Source organism: Pongo pygmaeus, chromosome 5 (assembly GCF_028885625.2).
Source record: "Pongo pygmaeus isolate AG05252 chromosome 5, NHGRI_mPonPyg2-v2.0_pri, whole genome shotgun sequence".
Classification (NCBI taxonomy): domain Eukaryota; kingdom Metazoa; phylum Chordata; class Mammalia; order Primates; family Hominidae; genus Pongo; species Pongo pygmaeus.
The window spans coordinates 6,674,334-6,693,870 of record NC_072378.2 but is presented as its reverse complement, the minus strand read 5'-3'; the positions used below and the strand labels follow the sequence as shown (position 1 = coordinate 6,693,870).

Genomic DNA, 19,537 nt, shown 5'->3' with positions numbered 1-19,537 from the left:
AATTCAGAGGTAGATGGTCTCTCCAGATGTTTCTATGTCTCTTAATCTTTTTGCTTGATTTTGAGCCATTTAGGTGATCATCAAGCCAGTCTACCAAGGTTGAGCAGAGAATGGAGAGATGGTAAAAGCCAAACTGGCCCATTTATGAGGTGTGGCCGCCATGGAGAGGAATGATTTTTTTTGAAAATGAAAGCAAAACATGCCTGGGTTCATGTTTCCAAGTGAGCACTGTCCTTTGAGGTCACCTGGGAAGCAGGGCACTTTTTCCGATGTGATGTGTCACTCAGGTGATTTTGAACTCTTCTCCTGGAATATTCCCTGGAGGTAAATTATAAATCACATTCCTATCTGAATATGATTTTTTTTCCTGTTTTAACTTATTCAAGATGTTCTCAGTTGGACAAATATTTTGCAAGTCTTCATTGTAGGCAAGCAAGGGAGGAAACCACCATTTATTCATCCGTGACTGCTTTCCAGGGACTTTGCATGGGCTATTGAGTCACCTCACAATGACTTTGAGGAGCTGGCACTACCATTTGCAGTTTAAAGATGAACTAATGGGCATTCTCACGTGTGTGCGCCTAATCTCAGCTGGTCCACCTGAGACCCCCGAACATCCACCCTAGACCCCAGCACTGCCCCTTATCTGCTCCGACAAGATGAAAGAAATAATTATGAACCAGGAAAAACTCTCCAAACTACAGGGACAAGTGCATATTGGCAGGAAAGGAACTGCTGGCAAAAAGAAGAAAGTGGTTCATGGGACAGCCACAGCAGACGATAAAATCTTCAGCTCTCCTTAAAGAAGTTAGGGTTAAACAATACCTCTAGTATTGAAGAGGTGAATATGTTTACAAACCAAGAAACAGTGATCCACTTTCACAACCTTAAAGTTCAGGCATCTCTGGCAGCAAACACCTTCACCATTACAGGCCATGCTGAGACAGAGCAGCTGAGAGAAATGCTACCTGGCATCTTAAACCAGCTTGGTGCAGATAGTCCCACTAAGTTAAGGAGACTGGCTGAAGCTCTGCCCAAACAACCTGTGGATGGAAAAGCGCCACTTGCTACTGGAGAGGATGATGATAATGAAGTTCCAGATCTTGTGGAGAATTTTGATGAGGCTTCCAAGAATGAGGCAAACTGAATTGAGCCATCTTCTGAAGAAGATAAACCTTGAAGAAGTTCCTGGGAGCTGCTATCTTATATTATGACTGCATTTTAAGAAATTTTTGTGTATTGATCTGATGAAATCTAGATCTCTAATATGTTTAAGCCCAAACTCTTTGGACATGGCAGCTCTTTTCATCTTTTGCTTATACACTATTTCATTCTTTGCAGCTAATTAAGGTGAAAAAGCCTGGGAATAAAGTTTGAAACAAAGGTTAATAAAGTTCTTTGCCTAGGAAAAAAAAAAGGCCAGGTGCAGTAGCTCACATCTGTAATCCCAGCACTTGGGGAGGCCGAGATGGGTGGATCACCTGAGGTCAGGAGTTCTAGACCAGCCTGACCAACATGGCGAAACCCTGTCTCTACTAAAAATACAAAAATTAGCAGTGCATGGTGGCAGACTCCTGTAGTCCCAGCTACTCGGGAGGCTGAGACAGGAGAATCGCTTGAACCTGGGAGGTGGAGGTTGCGGTGAGCCGAGATTGCACCACCGCGCACCATCCTGGGCAACAAGAGCAAAACTCTGTCTCAAAAATAAAATAAAATAAAATAAATCCCTGTCTTTATGGAATATATATTCCAGTGAGAAGATGAACAAATGGAGGACCATCCTAGTCAAGTGACATTCCTAGTGACATTCACCAGAACAGAGTCACGCTTTGGATCCCATGTTCTGTGACTTCCTCTTCACCACGCTTCCTCCACACATGTAGCAGCTCAAGGGTTTCTGATGAGTGGGGTAGGTAGGAAATGGCACAAAAAACCACAAATGACACAGAACACAATGTGTGTCTAAGAATGTATGCATGTTTTAGTAAAAGGACTTTAGAGTTAGGAAAGATTCACTTTAGCTGAGTATTGGAGAACTTCATGGAGGGGTTATCACTGGACCTGCATAGGCTGGAAAGGGGGCCCAGCGGTGGGAGGGGCAGGGTCAGAAGGGCAAGGAGGAGCTTGTCTGAAGCACAAGGTGGGCGTGGGGAGAGGAGGTGTGGGAGAGGACTGGGACCTTAGGTTGGAGCTAGTTTGTACAGGCTGAAGACTTTCTATTCGATTTCACAATCATTGCAAAGCCCTTGCAGACTTAAACAAGGAAATACTTTATTCAACAACATTTTAGAGGGATTAATGTGACAGTGATGTGATGGAAAAGAGATCTGGAAGGTCAAGAGACCATTTAGGAAGCTATGAAAAGAGCCAGGACATAGCCTAGTGTTTCTAAGACATTTGGATTTCATGAACCAGCCAAGTTTCCCCTCAAAACTTAAAGAGATTGACCTAAGTGTCCCAATATTCTAGTTTTGCCAAATAAGAGCATAGACAACAATAACAATAACAACCACCACCTAGTCCCACTATCACTTTGTAAATAAAAGGACATGCTAGATTCCCTAAGCAGGAAGGATGTTGTTGCTGTGTAGACAGTATTTCCCAAAAAGGACATCTGGGACTTTATATTAACATATCATTTCTCCTCCCAACACTCACATGCACACGCTCACGTACTTACATGCTTGTTTTTCTCATTTCATCACAAAAAGGCAAGAACTTGGTTCTGGACATGCCACTGGTCCTTCACCCAGTTTCTAGGAAGCACTGCAGTAGACTATAACAGGGAACCCCCAAACAGCCCATCTGGAATGCACCTTCCCAATAGCTGTTGCTGAAGGACCACACCCAGGAATCGATGTTAATACCATGATTCTGCCTGGTATTAAAGCATTGAAGCTGGGCTCCTGATGAGGCCAGTGCAATCCATTGGCTGGCCAGTGTCCATTGAACCTCTCCTTTCTGAATCTGAGCAAGTGACCAAAGCTGTATTTAGACTGGAGAACAGTTGCACTGGAAGGTCATGAGGGGTTGGGATAATCATCTGGGGACATAAACAAGCTAGAAAGGCAGGGAAACAGCCCAAATCTGTAGAAAGAAATCCAGGTAAGAAACCACATGGCCCCAGATGAGGCAAAAAAATAACTGGAAGTACAGCTGCCTCAACACCTTCCCAGGTCTAATCTCATTTCCTACGAGGCCCCTTGTATTTCCATTGTGTGTCAGTGAGATGTGCCTCTGCCTTTTCATAACCCCCTTAGGTTGATTGGTTATTTCTTTCTTGCAACCAGAGGCTCGACTAGAATTGAATTCAAGACAAGCACAAAGATCATGATGCAAATGAAAGGGGCAGAGGGGAGTGAAACAGAAAACAAGTGAGTAAAATATGGTAAGGGATTAAATCGGGTAAAAAAAAAGCATCAAATATTACTCCAAGGTCTTGACCCAGGTAAAGTAGGTGTGTCGGAATCAGAAAACAGGAAAGCCAGGAGGAGTTGCCGGGGAGGGAGTGAGTTGTTGAGTTTGAGGTGCCGGGGGTGGGTGCCGGGGGTGGGCAGAGGAGCTATCCGGATCTCAGGCGAGAGTGACTACAGTGGGAGAGCGTGAGACGAGAAGGGAGAGCAAGTGGAATAAGACCAGCACAAGGACTTGGGTCTGGGCACTGGATAACTGATCTGGGAGGGGAGGGATTTGGATGCTCCCAAGGAGTGGCGTTGAGATGGTAAAGGTGAACGGAGGCAAGAGAAACCAGAAAAAGGAGCCCGGAGAAGATGAAGGACTGAGGCCCTGCTGGTTTCTGAGCCCCCAGCACGTGCTCAGCAGATGGCTGTGGAATGTATCTGAGGGAGAGAGCATATACTTGATGAAGAGTTCAGATGGCATAAATTGTGGGATGCTAGAACAATTCTCATACCTAGGGTCATGCCACTACTTTTTAGTAATTCTGGTATGAAAATTAGAAATGGCTGAGGTATAGGGTTTGAGGAAGGAGGAGCTGGGAAGAGAGAGTTAATGGATGACATCCAAGTACACGCCTGTAATCCCAGCACTTTAGGAGCCTGAGACAGGAGGATCACTTGAGGCCAAGAGTTCGAGATCAGCCTGGACAACATAGTGAGACCCTGTCTCTACAGAAAATTAAAAACAAATTAGTGGGGTGTGGTGGTGTGCACATGTAGTCCCAACTACTCAGGAGGCTGAAGCAGGAGGATTGCTTGAGCCTGGGAGGGTGGGGCTTCAGTGAGTGGTGATCACACCACTTCACTCCAGCCTGGGCAGCAGGGTGAGACCCTGTCTCAAAAAAAAAAAAAAAAAAAAAAAAAAGGAGAAAAGATCATTGCCCAAAATGAAACTTCCTGAATAAGCAATGGATTTCAGTCATTTCTATCTATTTTTCAATGTTCTGATGACCTTGTATTGAAGGACATGCAGGGTTTATTTCAAAAGGAGATTCCTGGGCCCTTGCCTCAATTTCCTGAATTAAAGTACTAGTGCTGAGGCCCAGAACCTGCCTGTTAAACAAGCTCCCTAGGTCATGCGTGTGCCCACCAATATGTGAGAACTTGTCTCCATTATCCTAAGAGGGCTGACTGTATTCCTTCACATGATTTCCTCTGGAAGCGCTGAAGAGTGGTTCTTGTACCCGTCTGTTAGGAAGAAAATCAACTATTTCAAAACACGCTGCAAATTTGAAGTCTTCCAGGCACCACTGGTGAGATAAAGGATAGAATCCAGTTGGTATCTCCTCTCCATATAACTAGGCCAAAGATAGCAACTAGGAAGGTTTTTGCTCCCGCCCAGGAAGACTCACTGCTGGGTCCCACTTCTGCAGTGCTTGCTGGCATCATGGCAGGGAAGAGGCCTGCCCCTCTCTTTCCAGCCTCCCAAGGAAGCCTCTCCACAAACCCTCTTTCAGAATCATAAGTGCAAAGTGACTCACATCCGTAGGACTCACAGTGTGACATCAGGTTTGTGGGCAGAGAAGGAAGGTAAGTAAGCTCCATTGCCTCCTATTATGGTGTGTGGTCTTCAGGCTGCAAATGTGCATGCCTGACTGCCTGAGCCCTTTCTTGGGATCAAAGTCATCTGGTTCCACCCACAGACATCATAGTTGCCCTTGCAAGAATGTCCTGAGCTGGCATGGAGGTGCATGCGTATAGTCCCAGCTACTCAGGGGGCTGAGGCAGGAAGGTTGCTTGAGCCCAGGAATTCAAGTCCAGCCTGGGTAACATAGCGAGACCTCATCTCTAAAAATAATAATAATAAATAAATAAACAAAAAATAAGAATGCCCTCAGTTTAGGGTTGAGTTTTGACAAAAAGGCATCCACATCTCTCAGGCAATACAAGAGCAACGAAACTGACTTTGATGTCTCTGTTGATGGTGTACACATTGCATCATTAAAGATTTTTTGGGCTGCAACCAGCTGAAGATCCCATGACCCTTGACTTAGAGCACTAGGAATGGCCCAGGGTGAGTTCTGTGGCTCTGTGATAACCCCAAGGGTCGAGGCTCTTTCTGTCTTGCTACTCTTACCATTTTTGGTATGTCAGCAACATCCTGCTTTCTAGTCAAAGATGACCACCGTGTTTCCTTGCACACCGTGGAAACCCAAGAAGGAGACGAGGGAGACTTGGCAAAGGGCTTCCTCCCCCTGAACCTCTCTCATCAGGGAGAGGGACCTTCCCTAGAGGCAGGCCTTGATCACATGGTGACTCCAGGGCCTATGACTGCAAAAGGGCACTCACTGCCATACATCAGGGTTCTGTTATTAATGAAAGGGGACTGGCCACTGGTAGGCCATAAAAATGTGTCCCACATGGGGAACAGATATTAACGAGTAAAGAATTCAAAGGACTTCATTTCCTCCCACCAGAGCATTGCACCCAGTGGAGAAGCATGTGTGGCCAGGGAGCAGCATGAAGGTGAAATCAGAACCTGTCCTTGGAGCACTCCTGGAAGTATGAGCAGGGGTGCAGTCAGGACAGCCTGAGTCTCTGACCCTGTGACTGAGCCACGGGGGTCTCTTCTATGCGTCACTGTGCTTCTTCAGTCTTGCCATCACTGTGTTGAAAAAGCATCCCTGGGCCTTTGTGGTGAAGCCATGGGCAGAGTATCAATAGTCTTTTCAATGTACCAGTCCCACAGGGACCAGCCCTGGCTCCTTTACTTGGTTCATCATCACACAAAAAAGGCTCCAGAATGATGAGTGGAGGGAATGTGTATACAAGCTGGGAGAGGCTTCAGGGATGGGGCATGACTCTGAGAAGCTCCACATGCAAAACAGGCTTATGATGGTCTAGGAGCCCAGCTTCAGAGAGGTGGGCAGCCGGGAGGTGGGCTGGGGCCATTAGGGGAGTGACTGACTGCAGGGGCAAGCTCAAGGTGAAACTTTGAGAGGCAGATCCCAAGGCCCTTGGATCTGGCCTGTTACAGCAAATGGAGGAGTAAGGCAGAAAAGTCCTCTAGCGCTGTCTTCTACTCTCTCCTCCAACAGATTTTCACTGAGCATTTGCCATGAGCCAGACTCTGTTAGGTGTCAAGGTTTCAAGGGAAGGTAGAAAAGACAGAAGCAAACCAATGATAAAGATATCCATTGTCTTTTAGTGATTTTCATACTCGCTTCCTCTCTTTTTTATTCTGTGCATCTCATTATCTAAGGGCTCATTTTGTACCAAATGCTTTTATACATCATCTCATTCAAATCTCTCTGAGGTTGGAAATGTTATTTTTGTTTTACAGCTGTAAAAACTAAGGCCAGAGAGGGAAAGTGAGTGACCCAGGGCCCCACAGCTAGAGAGATTCAAATCCACGGGGTCTATCTTAGTGACAAAGCTGGCACATTTCTTCCCCTCCTTGTGCCTGCTGAGGTTTTTTTGTTTTGTTTGTTTTGTTTTGTTTTTTGTTTGTTTGTTTTGGCTTTTAACATTTTACAATATTTTGCTATTTTTTCCTAATCAGGCAATATACATAAATATTTTAACAATCAACTAGTTTAAGATTCATGAAAAACAGCATTTTCTTTCCCACCTTCTCCCAATTCTTCCTGCTCCCCAGAGGCAACCACTTCCGAATGTTAGCCAGTTCAATTCTACATGTAATAGGAGAATGGCAATTTTTATTGATGTATTGATTTGAGACATTTGGCATCTTCCGGTGATGAAGTTTTGTCTCTCTCTACTGGACACCATCTGCCTCTTCCAGATGTATTCTTCTCACCCTGGGCATTCCCCCAAAAGGCTGACCTGTATGAAGGCAGTGAACAGGCTACCTGATCACTGGCTTCTGGGTTGGGTGTGGTTCATGAGAGGCATCGGCAGGAGACTGGATTGGAGGGAGATGCCGGGGCCAGAGTGTTTACTCTCCTAGATAAGCCCCTTCCTCCTTTTCTGGCGGGCAGTGCTCTCCATATAGCTGCTCTCTTAGGTTCTAGAAATTGCTCCTCCCTTGCCCTTGAGCTCTCATGCCTAGAGGTGGCAATGACTGCCTGCTACTGTCAGTGCTAGGTACTGCACTCTCTGCTTTCCTAAACCCTTTTCACACTTTTACGAATAGTCGATTCATTACAATTCGATACAACTTACCCCCACACCATCCCCATACAACTATACACTCCCCTTCTAGTATCCTTTCAATATATTATATCATATTAGTTGACATCATTAGTTGGACAGTATTTACATTATTAAACTATATAAATATTGCTGACTACATAGCCAGGTAGAGAGTTATCAGTCGTAATTACGTTTCCTTTTCTAAACTAATTTTTGTTTTTCCTGCATTTAACTGCCTACTTTAAAAAAAGACTTAGTTTTCAATATATAGGTCTTTAATTCTTTCCACACACACCATCAGATATGTTAAATGCATGTACATGTTGTTTTCCTGTTTCAAACACTGTAAATTCTCTGTATCTTTTTCTTTGGGTAGGGGCAAGTGTGAAGTAAACCAGCCTCCAGGATAAATAGAACTCAATGTTATGGATTCTAAAATTAAAATCTTAACAAATTAACAAAGTGATGAAAACAGGAAGTTTAGCTCTCAAGGATCCTTTATTGGTCTTAAAGGTTTTACTCTCTTTGGCAAATATTGTGACCACTTTATAGATGCTACGTATTCTACTAGACAAATACTATGACCTCTTTCAAAGTGTATCATCATCCCCCTTTTAAAAAGCACATTTGAAGTGTGCTGACTTTTAGTTCTAGGGTCTGCCTTCCCCTTACCTGCTGAGTGTCACAGGATCTCTTCCCTCCTTGATTATCTCAAGGAGATAAGTCAACTTTTGGTTCATAAAAGAAAGTCAGTCGCTTTTATTTGTTAAAGACTTGAAGTATGGGCTGGGCGTGGTGGCTCACACCTGTAATCCCAGCACTTTGGGAGGCCGAGGCAGGCGGATCACCTGAGGTTTGGAGTTCGAGACCAGCCTGACCAACATGGAGAAACCCCATCTCTACTAAAAATACAAAATTAGCTGGACATGGTTGCGCATGCCTGTAATCCCAGCTACTTGGGAGGCTGAGGCAGGAGAATCGCTTGAACCCGGGAGGCAGAGGTTGTGGTGAGCCAAGATCACCCCATTGTACTCCAGCCTGAGCAACAAGAACAAAACTCTTGTCTCAAAAAAAAAAAAAAAAAAAAAATTGAAATGTAGTAGGCCTCAATCTCTGGCTTCCTACAATGTAGATCTTATCAACATAAGGTCTCTATTTAAAAATGCTGAAATTGTAGTCTTATTTTTCACAGACTTTTCCTGGAGACCCTTCCCTGGAGCCGCCTCTTAGTCAGCTACATGCTGGACCTTTCTTTCAGCATTATCGGCTATTTCCCCTTTCCCTCTCCTGTGCTGGATGTCCTGTTTCCTGGATTCCATACCCTCCTATTTCTTGATTTACTCCTTTGTTTTGCTGGAGCAGATCTTCTAGCAGCTTTGTAAGAAAGCGTGCATGGAAGGTAATTTTTCTTGAGTGTCTACATGTCTAAAAATGTATATGTCCTATTCACTTGAATTGTAACTGGACAAGTTTAAAATTTCAGACTATAAATGATCTTTCCTCAAAATTGTGAAACATTGCTCTATTGTTTTCTGGTAGTAAGTGTTGCTGGAGAGAAATCTGAAGCCATTTGATCCCCTTTTTTTGGTTTGCTATGTGTTCCCTTTAGAATTCTGTTTTTAACCCTGGTATTTTGAAATTTATAGCACAGGACTTTGGTGTGCTTTTTTAAAATTTTATTATTTTAGTGGTGTTTTTCAATTTGAGAATCTTAGCTTTTAGTTATAGAAACTTAGTTATAGGAACTTTTCTTTATATAGAATTTCCTTCCTTCCAATTTATATATTGCCTCAGAAATTCGTACTATTCAATTTGAAACTTGTGAATTGAGCTTTTAAGTCTTTTCTTTTATCTCTCTTATTTCTTTTTTTCCTCTGGTTCTGTTTTCTGGGAGATTTCTTTGATTTATCTTTCAATTGTTTATTAGAATTTTAATGATCTAATTTCTTGTTTTCTGACTTTTACATTAAAAGCATTTTATTGTAGTTTTACATATTCAATATTTTCTCTCTCTGTCTAAGGAGAGTAATCTGGTTTATTTTTATTTTAGAAGTTTTCTTCTCTTTCCTGCATTGTCTCTGTTTCTCCTGGGTTCTTATTTTTGTTGTGTCTGTTTCAGTTTCTAAATCTTGAAGTCTTACTTTGCCTGCCTAGAGACCCTTAGCTGCTTGGAAGCTCTGTGTTTTCAAGGTTGGGCTTTTAACTGGTGGGCATCAAAGTAGGGTTAGTGGTGAGCTGGACATTTTTGTGGGGACTCCCATATTTCAATATCTAAAGGCTTCCTTTTTTATTTTTATTTTTTTCCGGGACCATTTAGTCTATCCAGGAAACTAATGTCTATATCTGTACCCTGGTTGGTAAAATGCTAGCCGTGAGCGGGGGTCGGGGGAGGTGATGAAGTGGGGATCCCTGTGTGTCTCAGTCTCCACTGTGCAAACTTACCCCTATCCCCCATCCCTTCAGTTTTGACCCCTACTTTACACTGTGTCTGATGACCCCAAGTCTAGAGAATTTCAGGTTAATTTCTCCCAGAGTGTAAATGCCAGTCCCTGGCTGGGGTTGGGTGGAAGTGAAGTAGTATGTATGGGCTGGAGGGGTAGTTGCTGCAGTCAAAGGAAGAAAAGGGCACATGGAGATCCAACTAGACCATGTTCTGACTTTCATTCTACTCCCCTATTTCACACCCAAGCCTTGCACCTGTCTTTTAACGCATCTGGTGCCATAGCTTATGCTCTCAGAGTCCTAGAAGAGGACTGGCCTCTTCTCACACCCTCTTCTCCCCCTTCTCCTTGCAGGCACCCTAGCTCACAACTTACTCCTAAATCTGTACCATTTATCTGCTTTCCACCTTCCAAAATAAAATAATAATAATAATAATAAAAAACACCTGTTGAAATCTCTCCTTTGCTAGTCTCTTCATCTGATGTCTTTTAATTCCTTTCCTGCCTCTGGAGGTCAATCTGCTATGTTTAGTAATAAGTCCTAAAGGCCATGCTTTGAACCATTAGGTAATCCTGCTTTCTATAAGACAACTTCAGTATCTGAGAGTTTTTTCCTCCCGTAGTAACGAGAAGTGACAGCATGCTGGCAGTCCTCGCTGGCTCTCGGCACCTCCTCTGCCTGGGCTCCCACTTTGGTGGCACTTGAGGAGCCCTTCAGCCCACCGCTGCACTGTGGGAGCCCCTTTCTGGGCTGGCCAAAGCCGGAGCCGGCTGCCTCAGCTTGCAGGGAGGTGTGGAGGGAGAGGCGCGAGCGGGAACCGGGGCTGCGCGCGGTGCTTGCGGGCCAGCTGGAGTTCCGGGAGGGCGTGGGCTTGGCGGGCCCCGCACTCGGAGCAGCCGGCCGGCCCTGCCAGCCCCGGGCAATGAAGAGCTTAGCACCCGGGCCAGCGGCTGCAGAGGGTGTACCTAGTCCCCCAGCAGTGCCAGCCCGCCGGCGCTGCTCTCGATTTCTCACCGGGCCTCAGTTGCCTTCCCGCGGGGCAGGGCTTGGGACCTGCAGCCCGCCATGCCTGAGCCTCCCACCCGCTCCGTGTGCTCCTGTACGGCCCAAGCCTCCTCGACGAGCGCCACCCCCTGCTCTACGGCGCCCAGTCCCATCGACCACCCAAGGGCTGAAGACTGCGAGTGCAGGGCGTGGGACTGGAAGGCACCTCCACCTGCAGCCCCGGTGTGGGATCCACTAGGTGAAGCCAGCTGGGTTCCTGAGTCTGGTGGAGACGTAGAGAACCTTTATGTCTAGCTCAGGGATTGTAAATACACCAATCAGCACCCTGTGTCTAGCTCAGGGTTTGTGAATGCACCAATGGACACTGTATCTAGCTATTCTGATGGGGCCTTGGAGAACCTTTATGTCTAGCTCAGGGATTGTAAATACACCAATCTGCACTCTGTATCTAGTGCAAGGTTTGTAAATACACAATCAGCACCCTGTGTCTAGCTCAGGGTTTGTGAATGCACCAATCGACACTCTGTATCTAGCTACTCTGGTGGGGCCTTGGAGAACCTTTATGTCTAGCTAAGGGATTGTAAATACACCAATCGGCACTCTGTATCTAGCTCAAGGTTTGTAAACACACCAATCAGCACCCTGTGTCTAGCTCAGGGTTTTTGAATGCACCAATCGACACTCTGTATCTAGCTACTCTGGTGGGGCCTTGGAGAACCTTTGTGTCTAGCTCAGGGATTGTAAACGCACCAATCAGCGCCCTGTCAAAACAGACCACTCGGCTCTACCAATCAGCAGGACGTGGGTGGGGGCCAGATAAGAGAAGAAAAGCAGGCTGCGAGAGCCAGCAGTGGTAACTCGCTCGGGTCCTCTTCTGCCTTGTGAAAGCTTTGTTTTTTTGCTCTTTACAATAAGTTTTGCTGCTACTCACACTATGGATCCACACTGGTTTTATGAGCTGTAACATTCACTGTGAAAGTCTGTAGCTTTACTCCTGAAGCCAGCGAGACCACGAGCTCACCGGGAGGAACGAACAACTCCAGACGCGCCACCTTAAGAGCTGTAACACTTACTGTGAGGGTCCCTGGCTTCATTCTTGAAGTCAGCAAGACCAAGAACCCACCAATTCCGGACAGTCTAACAAAGTCATTTCCATCTTTCTGTTTACCACAGCTGGTGGCAAACACTCCTTGGCCAAGGCTTAGTCAGGTTTCTCTGAGCTCTCTTACTGAGTAGGTTTCCGTCTTGGTCTTAGTCATTGCCGAGCCTGCACTGCCCAGTCTTGGCAAGAATCCTGCTAAGTCAATTTAGCAAGAATCCCTCACACTTGATTTATGATCACCCTTAATATCTGATCAAGTTCTTTATGTACCACATTTTCTTCTCTCACTGCACTTTCACACTTTCTAACGTCTGTCACTTGATGTATATATCTTTGACCTGCCTTTGGCAAGAATTCTGTTAGATCAGTTTTGTAAGAATCTCTGTACCCTTGATGTGTCCTCTTGGTAATTTTTCATCCAATCATCCCCACCTTGTTCCTTGGCCCCAGCAGTCTTTGTTGTATTTGGAGTTTAGCCCGATCTCTCTCCCTTATTGCACTGTCTCTATTGCAATAGTCCTTTAAAAAAAACAAATTTTTTTTTTTGGTAGAGACAGGGTAGTCTCAAACTCCTGGCCTCGTAGGTGATCCTCCTGCGTCGGCCCTCCAAAATGCTGGGATTATAGGTGTGATCCACCATGTCCTGCAGTAATCTTGGATAAAGTCTTCCCTACCCTTACAACAAGTGTCAGAATAATATTATCACTGGCATTTGGGAAACAGTGCAGAAGCAGTGCAAGCGGGGACTGCATGAGAATGGGAAAGCTAGCCTTTGCCTCAGGAACCGTCTGCTTGACCTCATTAGACAGCTGCACAGGAGGTAATTTTCTAGGGCATGGTTTTTCAAACTGTGAGTTGCAACTATTTACTAAGTCACATCAACATTTTAAAATGAAACAATAGAGTTAGAAAATACCATCCTGTATTGCCTGTAATTAGGGGAAGTATTGACTCATAAAACTTTTATTTCAGCTTGTGTCTGTGCACCTGGTCAAGGTGTAAAGATTATATATATATATATACTTTTTTACCATGTAAACTGGTAAAATAAAATTATAAAATAAAATTATAGAAGCCACTGGTCTAGGAAGTAGATTTGGACCTTTTGCTTTTTTTTCCCCCACCAAGAATAGCTATACCAGTCAGGCTGATACTATTATCTCTATTTTAGAGGGGATGGATTTGGTTAGGTAAAATCTCACCACTAAGTGCTAATATGTCAATTTCTTAGTCTCTATTTTACCGTAACTTTGTTAGCTTTTCCTTTGTTTAAAGCATTTTCTTAACTTTATCTTGCTTAAGAAAGCCAGGACATGTAAGATTCGAGCTTCATTTCCAAAGTGAATGAACAGATACATGCTTGTCAGTATTAGACTAACAAACAGATCAAAAGCAATAGGCAAAACAACCCACACATGCCTAGATGGGGTAAAATGAAGGCTTTGTGAATCATTTCCTTTTTAAGTTATTAGTTCTTGGGAACCTAAGGAAGGAGTATGCGATTCTTACCTCATGGTGGGTGGTAGGAATTGTGTGAAGCATTAGTGGCAAGATTGAATGCTTAGACTCACAGTATAAGTAAAACTCATTCTATAGACAATTCTACAAAAGAATGAGAAGAATGCCATAGATGGCTGGAAGGCTCATGCGACGAGCATGTCAGCCCACTTCTGCTCTGCCTTTCATTTAAACTGGTCCATACCCCATACCCTTCACCATTTTGGTTTTTGTAGGAAGAGAACTCAACCACCAAATACCCTGTAGTCTTGGGAGGGCATACACATGAGAAGCAGTTTCCCCTAGGCTCAGGTGAGCCCTACCTTCAAGGTGGCAAACCTTGGGGACCTTCTGGAAATGCAGAGGCAGATAGGGCTTCATGCTTGGTGAAGAGATGAGCATTTACAACTAGCTTGGTTCTCTACCAACGGTCAAAATGGTTGATTTTGCTACTGAATGAGAGACGTCAATTTTCTTGAGATTTAACTATCTTTTGTGCCACTTCTGTGTAATGCCAACTACTCATTTGGTGAGTTTATTTAAAGAATCAGATTTTGAAGCAAACTTGTTTCCTCTGACCAAAAAAAGGGCATTTTAAGCCTGCAAATAGAACTTAAAATGCTATATTTCTATAAATAAATAAATCAACTGAGCAAATAAAAAAATACAATACATGGAACATAAAAATTCCAGTAACAATTGGACCAGGTCACCCCTAGTGTACATGTCAACATTCTTTTTCAAATTGTTATTTAATTATTTGTTATTCTATATTTTATGTATTTGACAGCCAAAGCTTCCCTCCCAGAGGAGGATGCTCCTTTGCCTTTGTCCAGAGCTCTTCAGGAGAAGCAGAGGAATTGCTCAGAGATGAGCTGGGATTGCTTCGGGGGCACATGGAGCTAGTGATGCCCATCATCATTGTAACAATTAGGATTGGCTCTCAGGCATGGTGCCGAACACTTTACCTGGATTCTTTAATTTAATTCACCCGACGTGAGATAGGTGTACTGATTGTCCCCATTTTGCCAAAGAAGAAACTGAGGTAGAGTGAGGTTAAACCGCTTGCCTAGTTCAGTGTCAGGACTGAATCTCAGCAGCCTGACCCCAGGGCCTTGACACTGACCAAGGTTGCAGTGTTGTCTGCTCCTGGAAGTTCTCACTGACCAGTTTGCAAAGTGGGATTTCTTTTTTTCTCTTTCTTTCCTGCCTTTCTTTCTTTCTTCCTTCCTCCCTCCCTCCCTCTCTCTTTCTTTCTTTCAGACGGAGTTTCGCTCTTGTTGCCCAGGCTGGAGTGCAATGTCGTGATCTCGGCTCACCGCAACCTCTGCCTCCCAGGTTCAAGCGATTCTCCTGCCTCACGCTCCCTAGTAGCTGGGATTACAGGCATGTGCCACCGTGCCTGGCTAATTTTATACTTTTAGTAGAGACAGGGTTTCTCCATGTTGGTCAGGCTGATCTCGAACTCCCAACCTGGCTAATTTTTGTATATTTAGTAGAGACAGCGTTTCACCATGTTGGCCAGGCTGGTCTTGACCTCCAGACCTCAAGATGCAAGAGATGACACAGGTTTGGTGTTTTGTTTGTTTGTTTGTTTAATGATAAAAGAGAAGAGCAAAAGAGAATATGGTCGAAAGGACAGGAATAGAACTTTCAAACAGAATTTTCAATCCCTAACACAAAGAATGGTATTCCAAATCTGAACACTCTAAAAGACAGAATAATGTCATTCCCCTTCATTATTACAAATAATATTATTATGTCTATTAGGAAAAAAAATCACACAATTTTAATGTGCATCAGAAGCGTCGGGCTGATTTTTTCCCCTCTGGATTTTATTTTTAAAGTCAGAATTAGTTTCCTGCCCTTCAAGTGCTCCACTGCTGATACCAATAGTGAGATTGTGTAATCGGCAATAAATTTCCTACATGAAGAGCTTCTGGCCAGCTCCTTTTGAAAGCTTAGAATGTTTTGCTTAGTTGGGCTTTTCTGTCCCTGCAAAGTTAGTCTCCTACAAATTTGTGTCCACTTCTGCAGGAGGGAATTGGAAGGCTGAAGAGAAATTTGTTGGTGATGAAGTAGCACAAGACAAGGCACAAAAGATGGGGTGGGGGAGTCTAGGAGGCTGGGAGGCAGGCATAGGGTAAAATTGTTGAAAAGAGACACTATAGTTCTTTATTTAAAAAAATAAAAATAAAAAAGCATCTGAAGAATTTGCCAATTCAGCATTTATCTAGCATTTGCTTCTCTGGGGCAGTGATTCCAAATTCCCAGCCTGTCAGGAGCTGGAGCACCCTTTGCAACTGTTTGCTTGATAATAGGATTCTCTTTTCTCCCTCTTCTTAGAAATAATGCATCCATTAAAATAAAACTAAAGTGAATTTAAATTTTCAGTGTTTTGAAATACATATTTTAAAAATACAAGGTTTGAAAAAACTCCCCCTGAAATAATTCTAGTCTTTTCTAGGGGGTCGTGAAACTGTAGCTTGTGGAGAGTAGCCTGCCTTCAGGCTTTCATAATGACCTGGTGACTCAGCACTGGCGGACTTCCCAGGAGTCAGTTCCCACCATGGGGAATAATTTTCCATTCCTGGGGGAGTCCCTCCGGGAGACACCTCCTCTGCTTCTTCAAGTCAGAGAAGTGTTCTGCCCTGCCCTCCCCCAGCCTCCTGCCAGGTTCCTGCTGCCAGCCTCATGCTGTGCTGTGTATTATAGAATTTCTAGACTTACTGCTCCTGCTTGTCAACTCTTTGCCAGAGAGTTTGTGCTTGCCCCTTATGTGTATTGGAGTAAACTTTAATTTCTGTTTTGGAGACTAGGGCTCTTGACTGTCATAAGTCTAATCAGAATGCCACAGAATCAGGCTGAGCACGGTAGCTCACGCCTATAATCCCAACACTTTGGGAGGCCGAGGCAGGCAGATCATCCGAGGTCAGGAGTTCAAGACCAGCCTGGCCAATATGGCGAGACCTTGTCTCTACTAAAAATACACAAATTAGCCGGGCATGGTGGTGCACACCTGTAGTCCCAGCTACTTGGGAGGCTGAGGCAGGAGAATAGCTTGAACCTGGGAGGCCGAGGTTGCAGTGAGCCGAGACTGAGCCACTGCACTCCAGCCTGGGCAACAGAGAACAAAGTTTTCAATATTGGGATGTCTTTTAAAAGACTTGTATTTCGAGATAAACTGAAGTGATTTAAATATATGAGTTGATAACAAATCTTCACATTCTGCACATGTATCCCAGAACTTAAAGTATAATAAAAAAAAATAAATACATGAGTCCATGGGAAATACTTTTTGATGCAGGCATTCACCAAATTCTTCATGGAGACACACATAATGTCCTAAAATCTGAAAGAAAACAGTTTACCTGAGACAATGCATAGGTTGAACTGGTCAGCAAAATGACCACTTGTGTCTTTCAAAGAAACTTGTTTCTGAACAGTGGAGCAAGTACTGCTTTGAAAGAAGCAACGATTTGGAACTGAGAGTTCTGGATGAATGCCTATTGTTGAGTGTGCTGGATAAATGAGCCCTGTACAAAGAGGTCCAGGTGCCCTGAGCGGGCACAGCATCTTTCTTGTTGCATGTAAGTCCGCTGTCCAAATACCTGATCTGGGGTGCGACTGTACACATCCTCCTGATTTGTTAGCTCTTTCTTGGCTAAGGTCAGAGATGAAGTTTAGAACAAAATTTAGATACCCGGACACACTGAAATGCATTTCTTTTTTTTGCTAATGCAGCAGGCCTGTGCAGAAGACCCCCTTTGGTCATTGCTTCAGGCCAGCATTTCCTTAAAGGGTTCATGACTCTGGAAAAGTTGAATATAAATAGGGGAAACCCTCAGCAAAGCTTTCAGAATTGTTTTCCCTGTTTCCAGCTTTCTACTCCTTGTTCTCTGTGTCTTCCCTCAACCCTCCTTTCTCTTCTTCCCAGTCATCCATTAGGCATTTTACAACTGATGGGCTGTTCATGTAATGATTGCTATCCTAAAGGATCATCAATGGGGCCAAGCCATTGGGTGGATGGTTGAGGCACAGGGGACCCACATGTGCCGATCTCTCCAGAGTGGTTTGCTGATTGCATGGGATAAAAGCACCTTCATGATGGAGGGATCCGGTGGTCACCACTTGGCTGAAATGGTCAAACTTGGCAGCACTCATCATGACACTACCCAACTCTGTGGGCCTCCTGATGGGCTGCAGCATAAAGCACACAGTGTCACTCAGGGCGTGCTCTTGCCCAAACATTCATTCTGAATCTCATCAAGCCTCTAGACCTATCCTTCAAGTGACTGGAAATACGGGGGCAGGCTAAGGACAAGCTACACAGGAGGATGAGGAAGAAACCCGACACATCAAGAATAGGGGAAATTTTACAAGAAGACTGTCCTGGACTCAGGAAGAAAATCAACATCATGATTAAAAAGTGTGTATGTTGGGGGAGTGGTTGGGGGGACCGTTCTTGAGGAAAAGATTAAAGGAGTCTAAAGAGACATAAGAATCAAATGAGGAATATTTACCTCAGATCCTCGGTCAAAACAACAGCCACCAATAAGGTGATGAAGAACAGGAAAAAAAAAAAAAACATCTAAGAGAGACATTTAAGGAACAGTTGAGGAAACTGGAATACACACTAGATATTAGGTGACAGTAGGGAATTACTGTAGGGAATTTCTGAGTTGCAATCATTGCATTGTGGCTTTTTAGAATAATATCTATTTCTTTTTTAAATTTTTGTATTTTTAGTAGAGATGGGGATTTGCCATGTTGGCCAGTCTGGTCTTGAGCTCCCGACCTCAAGTAATCTGCTGGCCTCGGCCTCCCATAAGTCTTTTAGGATTACAGAATTCACAGTCAGTTCCAAGGATGAAGTAACAAATACTAAACTGGCAAGTCCAATGTATAAGAAATAGAACCCACTAACATGCCTAAATGTCCACCCACACCAGCCAAGCAGACCTCTGGCAGCTGGGCAAATCCTGAGGAATCTTGTGAAGCAGGTCAAGGGGATGCCTGTCTTCTGGGTTGGGGACCAGGAAAGGCCAACTGGAGAGTCTTTTCGTCTAAGTTGCTGTTTTGTGAGGTTTTGGTGTCTAGCTTGTTTTTTTCATTTTTTATTGTTGTTGTGTAGTTCTCACCTCACATGAGAGACTCCAGCTCTTCTGCTGTTATCCCAGTAGCCTTTGTAATGCGATTACATGGGCAGCTTCTAACTTGCTCAGTCGTGGGGGAGTAGAAATACATGATTGGAACTTGAGGGTAAAGGTGACAGGGTGAACCCATACATCTATAAGATTTTCCCCAAGTTTTAGTAAATGAAAATAAAACATGACCCACCAGAAAGTATCAGAAAGAGAAAATGTAGAGGTCACATAAAAGAAACAGTATTTAGAAAAGCTTTTCAATGATATTGTTGGAAGGTAGGGGATAATCAAGCAATGCTTTGAAATATCTAAAGGAAAACTAATTCCATCCTAGAACTCTATGCTCAAACTGTTACTTGAGTGTATAGAAGAATAATAGACATTTCCTAGATATGTAAGGCTCAAAACATTTACCTCTCATGTTATTCAAGAAGCTATTGGAGGATTGGCTTCTCCAAAACAAGGAAATAAGAAAGAAGGATGCATAGAATGCTAGAAAAGGGGGAATTAATACATGAAAAAGGTGGAAGGATCTTTCAGACATCCTGGGAGGACTGCTTCACCCTGGGCAGAGAGGGCAATCATTTCTGATCTAAGTCATCAGAAACCTCCAGAAGAGTCCCAGATGGCCCAATAACCTGAAAATATTGAGAAGTTTAATAGGTGGTTGAGAATTTGGGATTGAATTAGTGGAAGGTACAGAAAAAACTAAGCAAAAGGAAGAGAATGATTATTAACTTCTAGAAAAACACAGTTTTTAGGAAAGAAAAAGTCATCATAGTATACCATGT

The 19,537-nt window shown here is 43.9% G+C and overlaps 1 protein-coding gene and 1 pseudogene across 1 annotated transcript in view; both read left to right on the top strand.

Annotated features, from left to right (window-relative positions):
- The window catches only part of LOC134739685 (uncharacterized), a 105,717-nt gene that overhangs the window by 5,077 nt on the left and 81,103 nt on the right, over positions 1-19,537 (top strand). The window contains exon 2 of the mRNA XM_063665786.1: positions 1,754-1,909. Coding sequence (XP_063521856.1) covers positions 1,901-1,909 — 9 coding nt within the window. The 5' untranslated portion in view covers positions 1,754-1,900. The remainder of the gene's footprint in view (positions 1-1,753; positions 1,910-19,537) is intronic.
- On the top strand, positions 633-1,207 carry LOC129039209 (transcription factor BTF3-like; annotated as a pseudogene).